This window comes from Carettochelys insculpta, chromosome 17 (assembly GCF_033958435.1).
Source record: "Carettochelys insculpta isolate YL-2023 chromosome 17, ASM3395843v1, whole genome shotgun sequence".
NCBI lineage: Eukaryota > Metazoa > Chordata > Testudines > Carettochelyidae > Carettochelys > Carettochelys insculpta.
Genome location: NC_134153.1, coordinates 8,351,937 through 8,370,999, shown reverse-complemented (window position 1 = coordinate 8,370,999; position 19,063 = coordinate 8,351,937). Strand labels below are relative to the sequence as shown.

General features: G+C 44.0%; 1 protein-coding gene across 1 annotated transcript in view; it reads left to right on the top strand.

Annotated features, from left to right (window-relative positions):
* Positions 1-7,631: 7,631 nt before the first annotated feature.
* COL9A3 (collagen type IX alpha 3 chain) overlaps positions 7,632-19,063 on the top strand; it is a 71,666-nt gene continuing 60,234 nt past the window's right edge. Inside the window, exons 1-4 of the mRNA XM_075012156.1 lie at positions 7,632-7,640; positions 8,491-8,526; positions 9,954-10,025; positions 13,884-13,937. Coding sequence (XP_074868257.1) covers positions 7,632-7,640; positions 8,491-8,526; positions 9,954-10,025; positions 13,884-13,937 — 171 coding nt within the window. The remainder of the gene's footprint in view (positions 7,641-8,490; positions 8,527-9,953; positions 10,026-13,883; positions 13,938-19,063) is intronic.

The window sequence follows — 19,063 nt, the reverse complement described above, 5'->3', positions numbered from 1 at the left end:
TGGGGCTGCTGGCAGCAGGGAAGCCTGCCTGAGAGAGATGCTTAGGTAAGTGCCCCCCAGCTAGAGCCTGCCTCTGGCGCCACACCCCCTCCTGTACCCCAACTCTCCACCGGACTCTACAGCCCTCCTATATCCTTCCTCCAGTCCAGAATCCTCTCCTGCACCCAAAGCCCCTCCCGGACAGTGCACCTCAATCCCCTGCTGCAGGTCACCACCCAAACCCTCTGCACCCCCTCCTATATCCCTCCCCCAGCCCAGAATTCTCTCCTGCCCCCATGCCTCCTCCTGGGCCCTGCACCCCAATACCTATCCCCAGGTCACAAACCCCTTCTTCACCTAAACTCCCTCTCAGACCTCCCACTCTGTTGCACCCAAGTGCCCTACCCTTTCTGCATCCAACTTCCATCCAAGATCTCACACCCCCCCTGTAGGAAAATGCGGCCCTTGACCACTTCCCAAAATCTTGGAGTGCCCTCCCCCATCAAAAATTATTGCCCACCCCTGCTCTATACCAACCCTGACCCATGTTTCCAATCTGGTCTTAAAAGCCTCCAACTTCCGTGGCCTCCCTAGGTAACTTGTTCCAGTGCATAACTTGTTATAATTAGAAAGTTTTTTCAAGTGGAGTGCTGCAAGGCTTGGTTCTGGGGCTGGTGTTCAACATTTTTATTAATGAGCTGGATGAGGGACTGGATTGTACCCTCAGCAAGTTAGCGGAAGACGCAAAGCTAGGGAGAAAGGTAAGTATGTTGGAGGGTACAGGTAAGATCCACAGTGACCTAGATAAATTGAAGGATTGGACCAAAGAAATCTGATGCGGTTCAACAAGAAGTGTAGAGTCCTGCACTTGTGATGGAAGAATCCCAAACATTGTTATAGGCTGGGGAACAAATGGCTAAGCAGCAGGATAGTGGAAAGGGACCTGGGGTTATGGTGAATGAAAGCCTGGATATGAGTAAACAGTGTGCCCTTGTAGCCAAGAAGGCTAACATATTAGGGTGCATTAGGAGGAGCATTTCGAGCAGATCTAGCGAAGTGGTTGTTCCCCTCTATTCGGCACTGGTGAGGCCGCATCTGGAATATTGTGTCCAGTTTTGGGGCCCCTGGTATAAAAAGGATGTGGACGTACTGGAGTAGGTTCAGTCGAGAGCAACAAAAATGTTTAAGGGGCTGGAACACATGACTTATGAGGAGAGGCTGAGGAATTAGGGCTTGTTTAATTTACAGAAGAGAAGACCGAGGGGTAATTTAATAGCAGCCTTCAACTTTCTGAAGGGAAGCACTAAAGAGGATGGTGAGAAACAGTTCTCGGTGGTGTCAGATAGCAGAACAAGGAATAATAGTCTGAAGTTGAAGGGGGAGAGGTGTAGGTTAGATATTAGGAAAAACTACTTCATGATGAAGCATTGGAATGCATTGCCTAGAGAGGTGGTGGATTCTCCATCTCTAGAGGTTTTTAAGTCCTGGCTTGACAAGGTCCTGGCTGGAATGACTAGTTGGGGTTGATCCTGCCTGAAATAGGGGATGGACTAGATGACCTCCTGAGGTCCCTTCCAGCCCAATGATTCTAACCTAAATCTCCCTGGCTGCTGATTAAAACCATTATTTCATATCTTTTCCTTGCCTGGCATGGAGAATAACTGATAGTCACCTTTTCTAACAGCCTTTTACACCTTTGAAAACGGTTATCAACACCCCCTCCATTTTCTTTTATCTAAACATGGCTAATTTTTTCAGCCCTTCTTTCCTAAAGTCCTACCATTTTTGTTCCTCTCTTCTGGCTTCTCTCTGGTATGTCCATGTCATCTCACAGTTTAGGTACATCATTGCTGCCAAAGTGCAGCTGTCTACCTGGGTGGATGTGTTTTGACAAAGTCATCTATTCTAAAATGAAAAGAAATGAAATGCTGCCCCTCACCCTACATGGACTGGGTTTCCCTTTAAGAAACCAGTGGCTGTGCTTTCAAAAACGGCCTGTAATTCTAGGAACTGCCATTCTGGGTCCCAACCTGGGGTGCCTTTGTCCCACAACTCCAAGCAAAGTCAGCGGGAGCTGCCTCTGCCCAGAACTTCTGAGGCATTGGGCCTAGCTTGTCTCAGGTGGTAGCCCTAGAAACCGAGACATCCTGAATTAAAGGCCATTCATAAAAACATGGCCCTCATTGCCATCCATGGGTCTGGTCCTGCAGAGCTCTGAATACAGGGGCTTGTTGAAGGTAGGGGACTTGGAGGTAATTTGCCACCTTACAGGATGAGGCCAAATAATAATGATGAGTGAGTAATGAGATGAAGTTCGTCTTGGCAGATATAGAATTAGATTGAGTCAAGATTGGGGAGTCCCAATCCTGCAGACCTACCTTCTGGCTAGTAAAGGAAGGTTGGAGAGAGTTTTGAGGGCTGCAGATTTTTCTGAGGGTCTGCCCTTAACTGAATGAAACAAGGATGCAGCAAGAGCAAGAAGAAGGAAAATATCCCGTCACTTCTTAATGAGACATGCTCATCACTCATGCAGGCTCAGGGAGCCTCCTACCATTCCACCCATTGAGTCTTCAAGGAACCCCATTGACTCAGAGCATCGGGGCCAAGATTTCTGTGGTTAGCATTGAGTGCACCAGTATGGTTTGAGGCCAGCTGTTTACCAGGATTGTGAGGTGCGTAATCGCACATGACTGTGCCTTTTTATAGCCCTGAATATAGGGAACCTATTGAAGCTGGCTTTTCTTTAACAAAAGAGTGGCTATGTAAATTCTAATACTGTAAAAAATAATGTATTATTTTATACCAGTGAGCTTGTTATTTAAAGGCATGCCCTGAACTTTCTTTGGGCATTTCAAGATACTCTGATTTCCTCACGTATTTTCTCCTGTTGTTTTCTAAAAACCATTCAGTTTGTAGAGAAATGACTGTGTGCAGAATAACTAAAGAACATTTGTGGTCAGATGTACACCACAAAGTGCGTAGCAACCACTTAATACAGGCTTAAAACAATGAGCACTACATAATATGCAACTAAATTATTTAGACCAACTCAAGATAAGCCTCAAATGAACTCTGTACTATTGGCTTCCTTTCCAAAAGTATCTTGCTTCATTTCTGCCTGTCAGAAGGTAGCTGTGCTGTAACTTGCAATCCCAGTGAAGTCGCCTATAATTATCTCCTTTAAAATACTGCCTGTTCTGCAATCTGTAACAAGGTAATTGCTTAGCTCCCAAGGATAGAAAAAGTGTGTTGTGACTAGACCAGTCACCTAAGAGTTGTTCTGAATTATTTCCAGATGCATAATGAATGGAATTGCTACAAAGCCATTTTCTAAGAGACATTTCTCCTCCAGTGTGACTTTAATACAAAGTGGTTGAGACTGAGTAAACATACTTCCATCTCCCATAAAACTGGAGAGAACTAGTCTGATGGCAGTGGATTCTAACTGGAGGTATAAATGCTAGCACTGACCCCAGTACTCACGCAGAATCCCTCTGAAGTCAAATGGGGACCCCACCAGGATTCACAAGAGCAGATCCTAATGTGTAATCAGGGGTTCACCCATGGCTTTCTCTAGGGCTGTGACCTTGCTGTCACTTATCAAGATCACAAAGGCCTGGAGGGAAGGGAGCAGGGGAGTGGTGATAATGGACAGGAGGGTATAAAACACAGTGGCCGTGTCTACACGTGCCCCAAACTTGGAAATGGCCACGCAAATGGCCATTTCGAAGTTTACTAATGAAGCGCTGAAAGGCATACTCAGCGCTTCATTAGCATGCGGGCGGCCGCAGCACTTCGAAATTGACGCGCCTCACCACCGCGCGTCTCGTCCAGACGGGGCTCCTTTTCGAAAGGACCCCGCCTACTTCGAAGTCCCCTTATTCCCATGAGCTGATGGGAATAAGGGGACTTCGAAGTAGGCGGGGTCCTTTCAAAAAGGAGCCCCGTCTGGACGAGACGCGCGGCGGCGGCAATTTCGAAGTGCTGCAGCCGCCTGCATGCTAATGAAGCGCTGAATATGCATTTCAGCGCTTCATTAGTAAACTTCGAAGTGGCCATTTGCGTGGCCATTTCGAAGTTTGGGGCATGTGTAGACGTAGCCAGTGCTGTTCATTCTCTTATTCCAAACCTGCTGCCATCCCAACATAACTTTCCCCCTTGTTTTCATTATAAAAGCTCTGCTCAGGCTACCTCTCTATGGCACATTTCTGAGCAAAGGACTGCAATGGCCTAAATAAATCAGAGCACGAAGGTGCTGTCTGTCGACCAGTCTTCCAAGCTGTGTTTTCTCTCGGTAGCTGTGCAACCTGCTCTGACTCAGGGGAGCTGGCCCATGCGTAGGGAGTGGCACAGGGACTTTATGGGTTGTAGACCCAGTAAACAGAGTCGTGAAGCAAATTCTGTCTCATTAGTTACTGTCTGCACAACCTTTCCCTAGGCAAAATGCCCACTGTCACGCAACTCGATAGCCCCTCCTGTGCCTCCACCTGTGTACTACTAAAAAAAGGTTACAGTTGTCCCCTCCTCCCCAACAAGCATAGTTAACAAAAAAAAAGTGTTAAAAAGGCAATGGACATTTTATTATTGAACTAACGGCCTGCTCCATACCTGCCGTTGACGCCCTCCCCACCCTCTCTTTGGTCCTGGAACTTACTTTACCTGGGACTCGGCTAGTACAGAGGTGGGCAACCAGTTAGAAACAGAGTCAAAATAGCTGTGGGTAGAGTGTAAAGAGCACATATTTTGTATGTAGATGTGTAATATGCGGCTCAGTGCCCTCACCCTCCCTCAGATCCAGGCACCCCCAGCCCTCCTCTCTGCTTTAACTCAGTTCCAGCGACTCACCAGAGCCGCCATCACACGCTTCTGCCACCAAGCGTTAGGGCACATGCACAGAGGTGGACGGCACTCCCGGTGCACAGCTCTGAGCAGCAGACTCATTTAATTGCTCAAAGAGTCACATGTGACTCAAGAGCGAGGGGTTGGCCACCCCTGAGCTAATACTACTAAAACCTGGAGCAGCCTGAAAGAACACTCTAGGTAGCCTTCTTAGAGGGGGATGACCCACTGGTCTCCTAGATCATGGTCACTGAAAGGTAATTTACATTTTAAAAAAGCAGAAACTGTGTCAGGGAAGTAATAAATCTGGCTTTTCAGTGTTTTCTGAAAAATTTCCCCCAAGCAGACATCACTGTCGTTTCTAGGCAAAGGTGGGGCAGGGAGAAAGGTTAATATTGCAAGTAACTGGGGTCCTCTTTCCACCTGAGAAGTCCCCAAGTGGTGTCAGACCTGGTTCTATGCCACCCATTTATGCTTCTTTCCAACAGGGGTGCAGGAGAGACTGTGAACAAAAGATGCTGTGTCCATGATCACAAGGCTGCTCTGACTTTATGCTGTGATGGTTGGCCCCTGAGTCAGGAGTAGCAAAGTGGCAAGTAGAAAATAGCCATTCATGTCCCTTCCCCAGAGCACAGCTGAGGCAACCTGAGACATGTTTAACTTGTGTGTATAACAAACAGGATGTTTGCTGAGGCTACGTTTACACTAGACAAAGTAAGTTGACTGCAAATATGCAATTCTAGCTACAGCAATTATGTAGCTAGAATCAAAATATCTGCACTGGACTTACTTGGCTGTCCTTACTGAAGAAGGTTCATGGGAGCTTGCAGCTTGTGAAGAGTACAGGGCTCGACTGTGACCCCTGGGTGGTCTATTTCATGCATCACTACCAGTTGCACAAAATCAAACTCTAGAAGATCAACCTTGAGTGTAGACATAGCCCGAGAAATATTTCAATATTGGTTGTATTATCTCAGCTGCAGATAAATAACACTTCCTGCGCAAATTAATACAATTAAGCCATTTTATTTGCAATTTTTTAATTTTAAAATAGTTAGTGAGGGGGTGCAATAGCAGCTTTTTTTAGTATAAAGAAAAAATTATTTTAAATCTTAGTTTCAGCTAACTTAATTAAATGCTCAGCTCATTTGCAGCAGTGGAACATTCAGTTTTGGGTGCTGAGATGGCCCCTTTGCCGGAGAAGCTGAACACCTCACAAGCAGCAATGCAGTTCACCTCCTGAGAAGGAAGTGCTTTTGTCCCCATGTTGCAGACAGAGGCATAGCAAAACCGAAGGTCTGCCCAAGGCAGCTAGTGGGAGAACAAGAAATTGAGCCCTGGGGCGCCGAATCAGTGGGCCCTCTTTTCATCATGATGTGCAGAAGACCATTCCTCCCTGGAAATGAAAGTAGAGCCCAGACAGTTCCCATTCCTTCATTTTTCTTGGTCCAGGGCCAACACTAGTCTTTAAACAATGTTCATATGCAGCATAGTATTGGGCATGGGCCACCAATTTCTTGGATGTAAAGCTGTGACTCAAAGTCCTATTCGGAGGGCTTTTTTTATCTGTCATCTTTGTGCTCTGCTTTCAATACCATAATTTCAGTCTGGCTCAGCAGCAACACTAAAGCGGAAGATCAACCCACTCAGGGTCGATATTCCAAGGTTTAATTTCACACGTGCACAAAATGAAGCGCTCAAGGTCGAAGTGAACCCCTGTGCTCCTCGTGAGAGGCGAGGAATAAGGAAGGTTGAAGGAGTGCTCCCGTGACCTTCCCCTGTGTAGAAAGATGTGGGAGTTGAACACAGATACCTCATTTTTAAAACTGCTTGTCTGCGGTCAAGTTCTATGTCCAGTGTAGACATAGCCTGAGAATAGAAACCATTGCCCAGTGGTGTCATGTTGTCAGTAGGCAGTTACCCTAGGTTTGTAATTGAATTAGGAGGGATGGAAATCAGTTGCTTTTTGCCTGTGCCCTCCTTTCTTCTCCCCATGTCCGCCCCCACAGCCCTGAAGGATTGACCCTGAAAATGGAGCCCTTGAATATTTCAGTCACATGGGCTGTGTCTACGCTGCAAAAAAAACTTCAAAGTGGCTTACTTCAAAGTAAGCCACTTTGAAGTAGAGCATCTACACACACCCTACTTCAAAGTTAAACTTTGAAGTAGGGCACGACTCCATTCCCAGGAATGGAGTAAGGACTTCAAAGTTGGGCTCCCTACTTCGAAGTTAACTTTCAAGAAAGGGAAAAATGGGTGTAGACTCTCTGCCGGCTACTTCAATGTAGTGCCTAACTTCAACGTTAGTTCCTAGTGTAGACACACCCATGAAATCTGCCTCATGCTTATGGTCACAAGTTCTCCTGAGAGAGTTATAAATCCTGAGGACGTCCCTGGTGTGCAAGGGTTTAGATTTCCAAGTAAACAGTATGATGTTTAAAAGCTTGGGTGGCTAGAAGGCTTCCTCTTTGCTCTGTTTATGAGGAAGCCCAGAATGTAAATTATTCCTGGAAGTCTTGATGGAGCAGCATTCAGAATCATGGGGCTGAAAGGGACCTCAAGAGATCATATAGTTCAATCCCTTCACGCATGGCAGGATGAAATATTATCTAGCTCAGCTGTTCTCAGCCCAGGGGTGTGTGTACCCCTGGGAGTATTCAGATGTCTTCCAGGGGGATACATCAATTCATACAGCTATTTATCTAGTTTTACAACAGGCTATATAAAAAGCGCTAGTGAAGTCCATACAAACTAAAATTTCATACAGTGACTTTGTTTATGCTGCTCTCCAGACTGTACACTGACATGCAAGCATGCTCTTGGTAACAATGAGAACCTAAGCAATTTTTCAGTAATAGTGTCCTGTGTCATATTTGTACTTTTATGTCTGATTCTGTGAGCAAGTAGATTTTAAGTGAGGTGGCACTGGGAGGTACTGAATACAAATCAGACTCCAGAAAGGGGTACAGTAACCTGAAAAGATTGAGAGCCACTGATCTGCACCAGCCCTGACAGGTGTTTAACCTGCTTTTAAAAGTTTCCAGTAATGGAGATATTACAACCTCCCTAGGCAATTTATCGCAGTGCTTAACCACCCTGAAGTTAGGATGTTCTTCCTAATGTCTAACCTATGCCATCTTTTCTGCAATTTAAGCCCATTGCTTCTTGCCCGAGTCTCGGAGGTTAACAAGAACAGTTTACCTCCCTCCGCTTTGTAACAACCTTTTATGTACTTGAAAACTGTTATGAATGAAACCTGTTAACTGAATTGTCTCTCATTCACCATGTTGCTGATGCATAATGTGTGCTTTGCTAAACAGAATTGCCATCCCTCCAGGATTGTCCTGGAGTCTCCAGAAATTAAAGATTAGCCTTTAATTGAAGATTGTCATGTAATAAAACCTCCAGGAATACATCCAACTGAAATTGACAAACCTAGCTAATCTAGGTGTGGAAGATTGGATCGGGCATCTTTGTGTTTTAGAGGCTGGCAAGATCCATGGCTTAGTGTACATTGTCTTCACAGGCAGAGCCTTTAACATGCAGGTCATCTCAAGTTGTTCCAGTTCTCCAAGTGTGCATAGGACCTATAATTAGTGTGTGTGTGGCTGCTGCAAAGAGACTGTAATGAGGAAAGATTTTAATTTCATTGTCTTTTTTTTATTCTGTTAGGGAGAACCCGGTCCACCTGGTTTACCTGGCCCACCGGTAGGTATTTATTGTTTAACGACCAATTCACACTTTTGCTAGTAAATCTGCTACCAGGAATAATGCGAGTCAGTAGTTTCTCAGCAGCAAGGATCACAAACTGCACTTCCCCCTTTCAGTCTTCCGTGCATGTTTGGTGTGCAAACTAAACAGGCGGCAGCACAGAGCCAGCACTGGTCTCAAGAAGAAATATACTTTCCTATTTCTTAGCTAGGAAGGCAGAGGATCTGACAGAAAACACAAGAACAGTGGCACTAAATGTCTTGTATTATGGTTCAATTCTGTTTGCAGACATTATTTTTACATATATCAAGCTGTCCAGTAGCACCTTAGAGACCACCACATTTCTTAGGTCATGGGCTTTCATGGGTAAGACCCACTAACCCCCGATACCCCTCTGAGATTGTTTTTACAGTTCTTTCAACAAGGAAGAACACTGTGTAAACAAAGAGTTTTTAAATTGTTCTGCAGCACACTCAGCTCCGGCCTCCAGTTTGCACACTGGTTTCCTCGTGTCCAAGCAGTCAATTGTGCATCCTTCCAGTTGCTTGGCGAGCACATTGAAAATGAGTGTTGACCACATCTGCGACTCCTTTTAGTTCTTTTTTTGCCAGTGTAGATGGCAAAATCTACAGAAGTGTGGCCCACTGTGGCAAAAATGCATTCAAAAATGTTGAGTAAAGCAGCTTCAGTGATAAAATGAAATGCTGTGGCAGACTTTTCTCTGGGTGTGTCTACACTAAGGACTAACTTCGAAGTAGCCAGCAGAGAATCTACACACATTTTTCCCTTACTTCAAAATTAACGTAAAAGTAGGGAACCCAACTTTGAAGTCCTTACTCCATTCGCAGAAATGGAGTGGTGCCCTACTTCGAAATTTAACTTCGAAGTAGGGTGTGTGTAGACGTTCAACTTCGAAGTTGCTTACTTTGAAGTTGTACTTCGAAGTAAGCAACTTTGAAGTGTTTTTTTGTTGCGTAGACTGGGTGGCAAAACATGCAGGACCACTCAGGCTCTGTAAAACTGAAGAGTGTGTGTTACAGTGCCGCAATGCATCATCTTTCTGGTTCCCCATTCCTGAGATCACCCAGCTTCTCTTTAGCTCCCTGAGCATCTTTGATCAGTTCTAGGGCTCCTTAGTACCATGCCAGCTGCAGGACCCCACAACCACACCCTGAGACCCATGAGGATCGGTATATGTACATGGAAATGCACTGGAGGAAAGCTGTGCCAAGCATTTATAGTAAAATGAACCATAATACATGTAGATTAATTGCCAGATCAATTTATTTTGAAGACATTTTCCTGTGTGCAGAGAATAAAATTAGCACTTTTTAAGAAATGAGCTGATGACCTTCTACATTGTATCACGTCACAGCATGCTTCTGTAATTACATTAACAATGCCTGTATATTAACCTACTTTAGGGGCCGAAAGGAGCACCAGGCAAGCCTGGAAAGGCAGGTGCAGCAGGGTTACCTGGCCTTCCTGGAGTGGATGTGAGTATTTCAGTTTCTTCTTTTAATATTTTACTTTGGCACGAACCCAAAGCAGCTTGTCGACTTGCACTAAGTTTACTGAAGCAGCAGATGTGGATGCTGAACTGAATCTGTGTCTTTGGTGCCAGGGGAAATCTTATGAGAGAATAATGCACACAGCAGATTTTGCTGGGTCTTGCAATGTGTTGTTTTGGCCAGTGCAAAGTCAAAACAGAGCTCATCAGTGGTCTATCCTAGGCACTGGCTGTCAGTGGCCTGTTTTGAGGAAATGATTAGTGCTTTGTTTCTTTAGGGTTACTCCCAGAGGGCTAGAATAGCCTCTGGCTGTTATACTTGCAGGTGATTTAAGGTGTAGAGAACTACACGGTGCTTCTATTGTGCAGCCCTCAAAATGTTACTTGTGCATGGGTTGTTTGCACCCATCTGTGAGAGTATACAAACCTAGAAGAGCTCAGATTTTCTTATGGTTCCACTGAAAGTGCAAGCTAGGTTCAGAATAAACCTCTGCAGTCCTATAAAGGCGCTTGATGTCTTTGGCCCTTCCTTGGGATGCCACATTACTGAAATACGGATAAGGCTGCTGAATAATCAAGTACGAAAAAAGTCATTCAGATTCAAAGTGAGCAAATAACAAATCAAACTGATTTAAATTTGGTCAGGTAAGTTCTTTCAAATGCATGAGTGTCAGCCAATTATTATTCATATTCTCTGACTTCTCAAGGCTTACTGTGTGTGCTTTGTTGGAGTCCATGTGCAGTTGGCTTTAAGGGCAAGACTGTGATCTGGTGGTAATGGTGCTACCAAAAGTCAATTCCTGTTATGAGATCTAATCATGTGAATGCAACGGTTGAGCCCTGAAGCCCTAGCTGGACAGTTTTCCATGGACTTCTTGCAGCACAGCATTATTCTTTGCTGTTCCCATACTGCATCATGTGCTGTCCTCCCTAAAAGCAGCACATTCTTACCTTCTTGGTGAGAGCACAGCAGCTACATTCAGAGAATTACCGGTCCCCCAAGCTTGGTCTCTGTCTTCAAAAATCCAACCACATTACGTACAGCTCTTTGTCACTTCATCCAAATGCTGTAGCATTGCAGTATTAGAACCTGGAAGTGCAGCTGACTCAAAATAGATCACGTCTGTGTTCATTTTCCCAGCTGCATGAAATTCTGATTTTATGATGCTTGCATTGTGAACACTATGAAGGAATCTTTAAACATAATTTTTGTAAAGTGGCTTATAAAAATATCTTGTTACTGTAGTAACTTTTAAAAGGTAAGTTAAATATTGATTCTCACTTCCTGACAGGGTTCCTTCATCTATACAGTTGCTTTTGTAATTACTGAACAATCCTTTCCCCCAGGAAGGTTCTGGAGATATTCTTCTCTCTCATCCTACCCAGCCTGTAGAACCTCTTTCATTCTGGGTTTTGACCCTTAGGTACTAATGAGGTTTTTCTCCTTTTTACCTGCTCTAAGCCACCTCCCCACTGATCTCATATGGCTAGTTACACTATCTGTCTTTCCTCTAGACAATTTCCAGTGCCTTGAGAAAAGGCAATGGGGCATTCCATCAGCTGGTATAAATTGTCATAACTTCCCTGATTTTCTCACAGCTATTCTAGTCTCTTCAGAAGTTTTTTTATGTTTTTTTTTTTAAAGATCCAGTATATTCAATAGGCTAAACATTTTAACACTCGCTCTCCTCCATTACAAAGTGCACACCCCTTCCTGTTTTCCATTCCTCGCTTTCCTGGAAGTCACTTCATTGCTGTTAACTTGATGATTTGCTTCTAGGTGGATGATGCCCACCTCTCCATCTGTTGATATTTGTCTGAGTCCTCTGTCTCCCATTGCTGTCTCTCTGGCTTGATCAGGCCCTCGCTTCACTGTGACTTCTTAGTCCTGAATGTTTCAAAGAGTCAAGTTCTCCTCCTAGGTGAAAAACAAACCAATCGAAACCCTTTGTTATTTCATCTCTGATTTCACTGCCACTGTATTTAAGTCTCCTTCCAAGGCCAGAAAATCTGGATTCACCCTTAACCTAAATCACTTTCATACACCATCTCTTCTGTTTCTATATTCTGTCTGTCATCCTCTCTGGAACTCTCCTTGGGCTGGTCCTTACACCACCCCTCACTTCACTAATACCCTTTTGTACATGTTGATCACTTTCCATTTTGTCTATTGCAGTTCTCTTTTATGATCTGAAATTCCAGCGCTTGATTCTTCAGAGTCCAGCGCTATAGTCACATTTGGCCTAGGAATTGTGACTAATAGCAGCCTCTCCTTCATTACTTAATCCTGACTCTATCTTCAAAACCCAAATTGTGTCTGCCATCTTGGTTTCCTGATATTTCTGTGGCCTCACTCCACTCCATGTAACTTCATCAGAAGCTCAGTCACTCTGTGACTCTGGCCACATTCTCCCATTCCCCATGGTAGGCCAAAACTGTGAGCTGATGATGTATTTCTATGGCCTGATCTGTCTGACAGTGACTTCTTTCTCCCTCCAAGATGTTGAATAACTTCGCATATTTGAGCTTGACCATAAAAATCTCTTTTTCTTCTGCAGCCTTTGCAGGACACTGTGAACATTTTGTGCCCTGCTGAGCCAAACTTACCCATTAACAGCATTTTACTTCAAGCAATAGGTGATTCATGGAGTAAGGTAGTACTTAGAGTACGGGAGGCCTTTCATGACACTGCAGCACACAAAGGACATTTGTGTGTATTATTATTGCACTGGCTAATTTATCATGATCCTAGAAAACTTATTTTAGGTGCTTGGTGGCCCAATCCTTCCAGGACTAACACCCCTGAATAACTTCATTCATGTGAGCAGTTCCACGGGAGTCTTTCTAGCATCAGGCCCTGTAGCACTGCTCCTGAACACAGCCAAGTGTTGGAACCGAGTCCCTAAATATGAAACCTCACAGGTTGCAAGACACAGAAACATACAGCGGTTGATATTTTTTGTTAACATTTGTGATGTATTTTTAGCAGAGTACACCACAAATCACAGTTAAAATGATCAGTTTTGTAACTGTTTTAGAATAAATAACTGTAGGAATAACAGAGAGGTAGCCGTATTAGTCTGTAGCTTCGAGAACAACAACAAGTCTTGTGGCACGTTATAGACTAACAGATATTTTGGAGCATAAGCTTTCATGGGCAAAGACCTGCTTCATCAGATGCATGAGTCGGGGGGGGTGGTACCACTTATACCTCCCCACTCATGCATCTGATGAAGCAGGTCTTTGCCCATGAAAGCCTATGCTCCAAAATATGTTAGTCTATAAGGTGCTACAAGACTTCTTGTTGTTCCTGTAGGAATAACAACTTTTTTAACAATTGTGTGTTTTGATCATTTTCTTTAGCGGCAAATTAAATGGAGACCTGTATTTTTAATATCTGACTAGGGATTTAAGCATGAAAGAGAGCCAAAACATTGAAAAGTAGTGCATCAGGTGCCTTGGAGGAAACGTACATATGCTGACTGCATGCTAAACCTGGCTCTTGCATATGCAAGTCAGATAATTGCATGCACAACTCTGGGCTTCTCTGGCCCCTGTAGGAGCACACGCTGACCCTAGCTTTGGGAACTTGGCCCAAATGTTTGCTATGGTTAGACAGCAATTGACATGTGTGTTTCACTGGACATGCCGAATGAGCAGAAGAGACCTGCATGTGTTCAGTTCTGTCCCTTGTTTTTGGTTAAGAGGAGGAGGGTGGTAGCTGAGATTTCATGGGATCCCACTCCTTTACCTCTCCTCTAACAAGGATATTAGTTAGGGTTTCCAACAGGCTCTAGTTCTATCACCTTCTCTGCTCCTATCCTTGCCTTTCTTTCCCTCCCAGGGTTTAACGGGACCCGATGGACCACCTGGACCAAATGGGCCACCGGGAGAACGAGTAAGTAGTGGCATTAAAATAAATTAAGGATGTAAATCAATATTTGCAAAGGACTACTCAATGGCTGTTTCAAATCTCTTTGTAAGTTGGCGACATTAGGATTACTTACTGATTGTAAAACCATACCACCTAGGAGCTCTGGTCATGGGACCAGTTCTCCATTTTACTAGGTACTCTAAAACCCTTGCATGCTCAAAGCTACCAACGATTCTCATCCCTCAGAATCCATCTGCTCCAGGTGATCGTGATCTGGGATTGTGAGCAGAGTCTGCTGTTTGTATTTCAGGTGTTTCTATCTTGACGTCTTTCACAGGTTTGTTTCTAATTGCCTCAGGGAGCCCTGTATTGTGGGTAGTCTTGGATGTCCTGGTTGAGGAAATGCCATTAACAGACCAGATCTTGTGATATTGTGGGGGAATAAAGCAATGCATCAAGGATTCCGAGAGCCTGTGTAAAATATAAATTTAATTAACAAGTGCTCCAGGTTTCTCCAGATACTGCTATTAGGGATTTATTTGTATTTTGAGTGGAGACCCCTGTTATTTTTTTCTACTGCTGTTTATTTTTTATCAGTTGTGTAGACTGGGGCCTTTCATTAAGTCCTGTGGTCGCACTTTGACATGGTGACATCAGCATGGATGTCACAGACGTCACAGCATGAAGCAAGACTGACATTTTTTTTTTCACTTCAAGTAATATCTGTATATTGGAATGCCTTCTCCACTTGAGACACTTCCATGAAAACAGGGAGCTTGGAAAGAAGCTGTGCAGCAAGAGATCATTAGGGGGAGGTTTTCTGAGGTACTTGGCTTTGGCTTACCTCAGCTCCCACTGCAGTCAGGAAGTGTTTTATTCTTGACTCAAGGGGGAGCACAGCTGAGCCAATGCTGAGCATTTTTGAAAATCCTCATCCTGCATGTCTAAGGGATGGATCCTGTGAAGGTGTGGGTGCCCTCAACTTGCCTTCATAGGGAGTGGGGATGCTTGGCACCTGCTAGGATCCAACCCTGATTTTCAATACAAAGAAGACCTGGGCCACAAAACCCTGAGTATGTTTGTGCCTCAGTTGCATGTTCTGTTACCCATATTTACATGTGCCCATTTGATTACACATTCACTCCACCTGCTGTCAGGCCAGCCAACAGGGGTGGGGCAATAGGGGTTCTGCACAGCTGTGGGAGAATCGGGGGCAGTGCTGCGGTCCCGGCAGTTGCAGGGGCTCAGTGCCCTAGGCCTGCCCCTTCTGCACTTGTCCCCACCTCTTCCAGAGCACAGAGCTGGTCTCCCCTCTCATCTTGCCCCAGGGCCTGAGGCAGCTGCCAGCCCCTCTTCCCAATGTCCAGGTGCAGAGAGAGTAAGCGAACATTCGATGTTTGCGTAAAATAACTCTTACTTTCAGCATTTGGCTGGATCACGCAGATGCACACTTAGCACACACCGTGCTCTCACCTGTGGGCATAGATTGGACGGGTGTTCCCAGGTCTCTTGACATGATGAAAGCATGAGGTCTTTTTAGTGACCCATCTAGAAAGTCTTTTATTAATCGCTGTAATAAAAGCATGGGAAGAAATTGTTGCATTTGAAAGTAGAACTTTTGTGCTGCAGCATTGTCATCCTAAATTTCAGCTGGCCCTTATTCATGAAACCCTGTAAGATCCTTGGCAGTCAATGCAATATAAACATGTGTACACTGATTTTCAATTGATTTAAGCATGTGCTTAAAGTTAAGCACATACTTAAGCACTTTTCTGAATAAAGATGCTTTCCTAAACTTGGGCCTCTGTTGCTAAAAAGCCTCTGCTGGATGTCACTGTGAACAGGTGCACTTGGCATATGGCAGTGTTTACACAAGAGATTTTTAGCTTCTGTTACTATATTATTAATAAATGTTACTGTACTCCCATAACATCTGCCTCTCGTGGTTAGGCAGAGATTCTCAGGCAGCTTAATGAAAAAATTCAATAACTCTGACACTCTAAGTTGGTTCTACCACAGACTCCCCCATTCGCTCACAGATCCCATTGACTTTAATGGAAGGACTGTTCATATCCCAAAGGCAGAGTCAGCTCTGAGAAGTTTTTAAACAGAAAACCAGTGAATTTTGGCTGAGATTATCTGAAGTATCACACTGTTGCTGAAGTATCACACTATTGCTGGCTCCTGACACCAAAAGATTTAAAAGGTCAGAAGGTTTTTTTTTTTCTTTTAGAAAGGCCAGTTGAAGTTTAGGATTTTAAGCTGTCCGCAGTATAGACTATATCAAGACGTCAGTGGATCTCTGAGCAAATACCAAGACTTGGCTGCTCGGGAGAATGCATATTAATTTATATTTGTCTGAATTTACAATGCTGTTTTAGGCACAAGTTTTATATGTTGTATCCATGCAGATTCAGAGATCTTGCCCCCAGCATAACACATTAGAGTAAGATCGTTTTCCACTGATAAGAAAAAGAACAAAGCTACCAGGAAAACAAATCGAGTCAGAAAATGCATGATTAAAGTGTTGATATAAACGGATGCACCTCCACTGAACTTAACGGAGTCACATCCTCCTCCTCCTCCTGGACTGCATTTTGACCTATAACCTTTGAGAAGTAGAGGGAACATCCAGTGCTGTTTATTAAGGACCTGCGCTTGCCCAGTGGGAGTTACACAATTGATTTTGGTTAGCACAGAATTCAGGGTTAGTTCACTAGATCAGGGTTTCCCAAACTTTGTATAGTTGGAACCCATTTTTTTTCAGTACCTTTTTGTGGTCCGAAAATATAAACGCATATAAAAGAAACAGTGAATGAAAAATGAATACATTTTCACTCTTTATTCACAATAATAATAGGACATAATAATATAAATCTTGATATAAAATACTTAAGTGCCTAACTTATTATTACCTTAATCACGCAGTAAAATATGAAATGTACCAAATTAATAGGATCATGCATGATAATTTGTATATTTTCTAAGTCCTGCTATTTTTTTTTTTTTTTTTTTTTTTTTTTTTTTTTGCAATAATTAGTACTGGGCCACAGACCACGCTTTGGGAAACGCTGCACTAGATGACAGGAATTTTTAATTTTCTTTTTTACTGAAGAGGTGTCCAGCTTGTCCTCTAGTCATGAGTTGTCATAAAGGTTTAGGGTGAAAGATGAGTGACCAGAAGAAAACCTGAGTAATATGCAGTAGGGTAGTGGCTGAGTTGACGTTGGCAACAGAGTTGATTTTTATTGGATTATGGTCTGCTTCTAGCCAGACTCTTCTTAATGAGGCACTTAGGTGCTCATAAATCTGGTTGCTTAACCATCCTCTCTAAATTTAACAAGGAAAAACACTTTTAATCTGGGTTGGTATGCAGGGAGCCAGCAGGGGATAGAAGCGTAGGTGGGGATACCAGTGCTTCCTGTGATCACCAAGTAGACCTTTTGACCAACCATAAATGGCTTATTTTCCAGCTATGTCTATTTGTCCTAGTCTCTCACTCTGCCCTAGGTACAAGTTCTGACTCCTTTCAAACTCAGAAGATCCTCCCCGTGCTCCCAATATTTCTGAATTAAAAATAATGGCTTCCTGCATTGGATTGGATGCCAAGTTTTAGCCTGGAGTGAGAGTTTCATGCTTTCCTTTTCAATCCCTCTGAAAGTAAAGGTCACTTCTGCTTCCAAAGGTAGGTCCTGTGGAACCCAAGTACATGGTCATCATATTTCACTACTTCCACTCTTGCCTGCAATCTGGACCACGAGAGAGAACATTTAGTGAAGGACACCAGAACTCTTCTGAGCTCTAAGCTAGGCATATTTAAAGGATCCTGGAGGAGTCAAGTTTCCAAATCCCATGGACTTTCAATTGGAGTTAGGTTCTGAACGCCCTACCCCCCGCCCCCCTTTAGAAAATCCCTGGCATATAGGAAAATCACTTCTGGTTCATTTGCCTGTTGGCGGGTGGTGTGCATGAGTTTTCATCAGAACTGTTTCCCATGGGCTTAATTTGGTAGACTCAGAAAGAGCAGCAAATACCGTGTCTTTTGATTGTGCTGGTCTCCCAACACAAGCAAAATTCCGGTGTAGGACATAGTGGGGGCTGTTGGAGTGCATTGTGCCAGTGTCCCCCTGGGGCTGTTCTCTAAGACACCTGTGATTTATCATCTACACTTCGGCTTTCGTTTCCTCCCCACCCCTGCATCCCAATTCTAAAGTGTGCGTTTAACATCCTGCCCCCCATCAAAAAGAACAACAACAGTAAAGGAGTGCGACAGCCTTGCTGTCAGCCTGACAAACTCACCCAGGCAAGGAGGAAATCCAGGGAATGCTGCCTGATTGCCACACTTTTTCCCTGGAAGGAAAAGTTGCTGGCAGGAGAAGTGAGCTCAAGGGGCAATTTCCCAGGGGTTCTATATATGCAACTCGATCAATATAAAGTAGGCAACTATATTAATAAAATTCTGAAAAAACGGAGGCTAAGTTCACAGCAGTGTGTGCGGTTATTCTAATTTGTGCATGCTGTCGCCATGCACCATTGCATACTTACACACCGGCCATTTGTGTGTCCCATCACGGTAACTGCACATGCAAATGAGGCATAGATTTTGCACAAGTGTTTTTTGAGCCTGTAGCAAGCTGATTTCAGGAATCCAGAGAGTCAGGTGTGTGGCTTCTGGTGTCAGCGGACCATCATTTTGCTGGCTGAGCGTTCAGTTTAAAAAGTCCTATAAATAAATACGTGGCGTGTTGTGTGTCTGAGTCTGCCACCTCCTCATTTACTATTCTGAGTGTTGCCTTTACCCTTGAATTGCAGCAGCTGAGAACAATAGGGATGCAAGGAAATAGCTGTGGTGCTGGAGAACAAAGCATCGTGCTTCCATTGTATCAACGCAGCCTAAAAAAACTCAACATGAGGCTTGTGTTGGGACCATGAAACAAAAGATCTCACTATCGTTCATGCTGATAAGAGTGGCACTTGTCCTACTCCTCCGCTTTTCTGTCATGTTTGTTAAAATTAATAATTAATGCACCCTACTGTTATCAGCTGCTTGCCTGTATTTCCCCTACACCATCCCAGCTAAATTGCCATTCAGGTTCAGAATAGGCCAAACACTTTAAGAATATCAGTCCGCTAAACTCAAGCAAAAATTC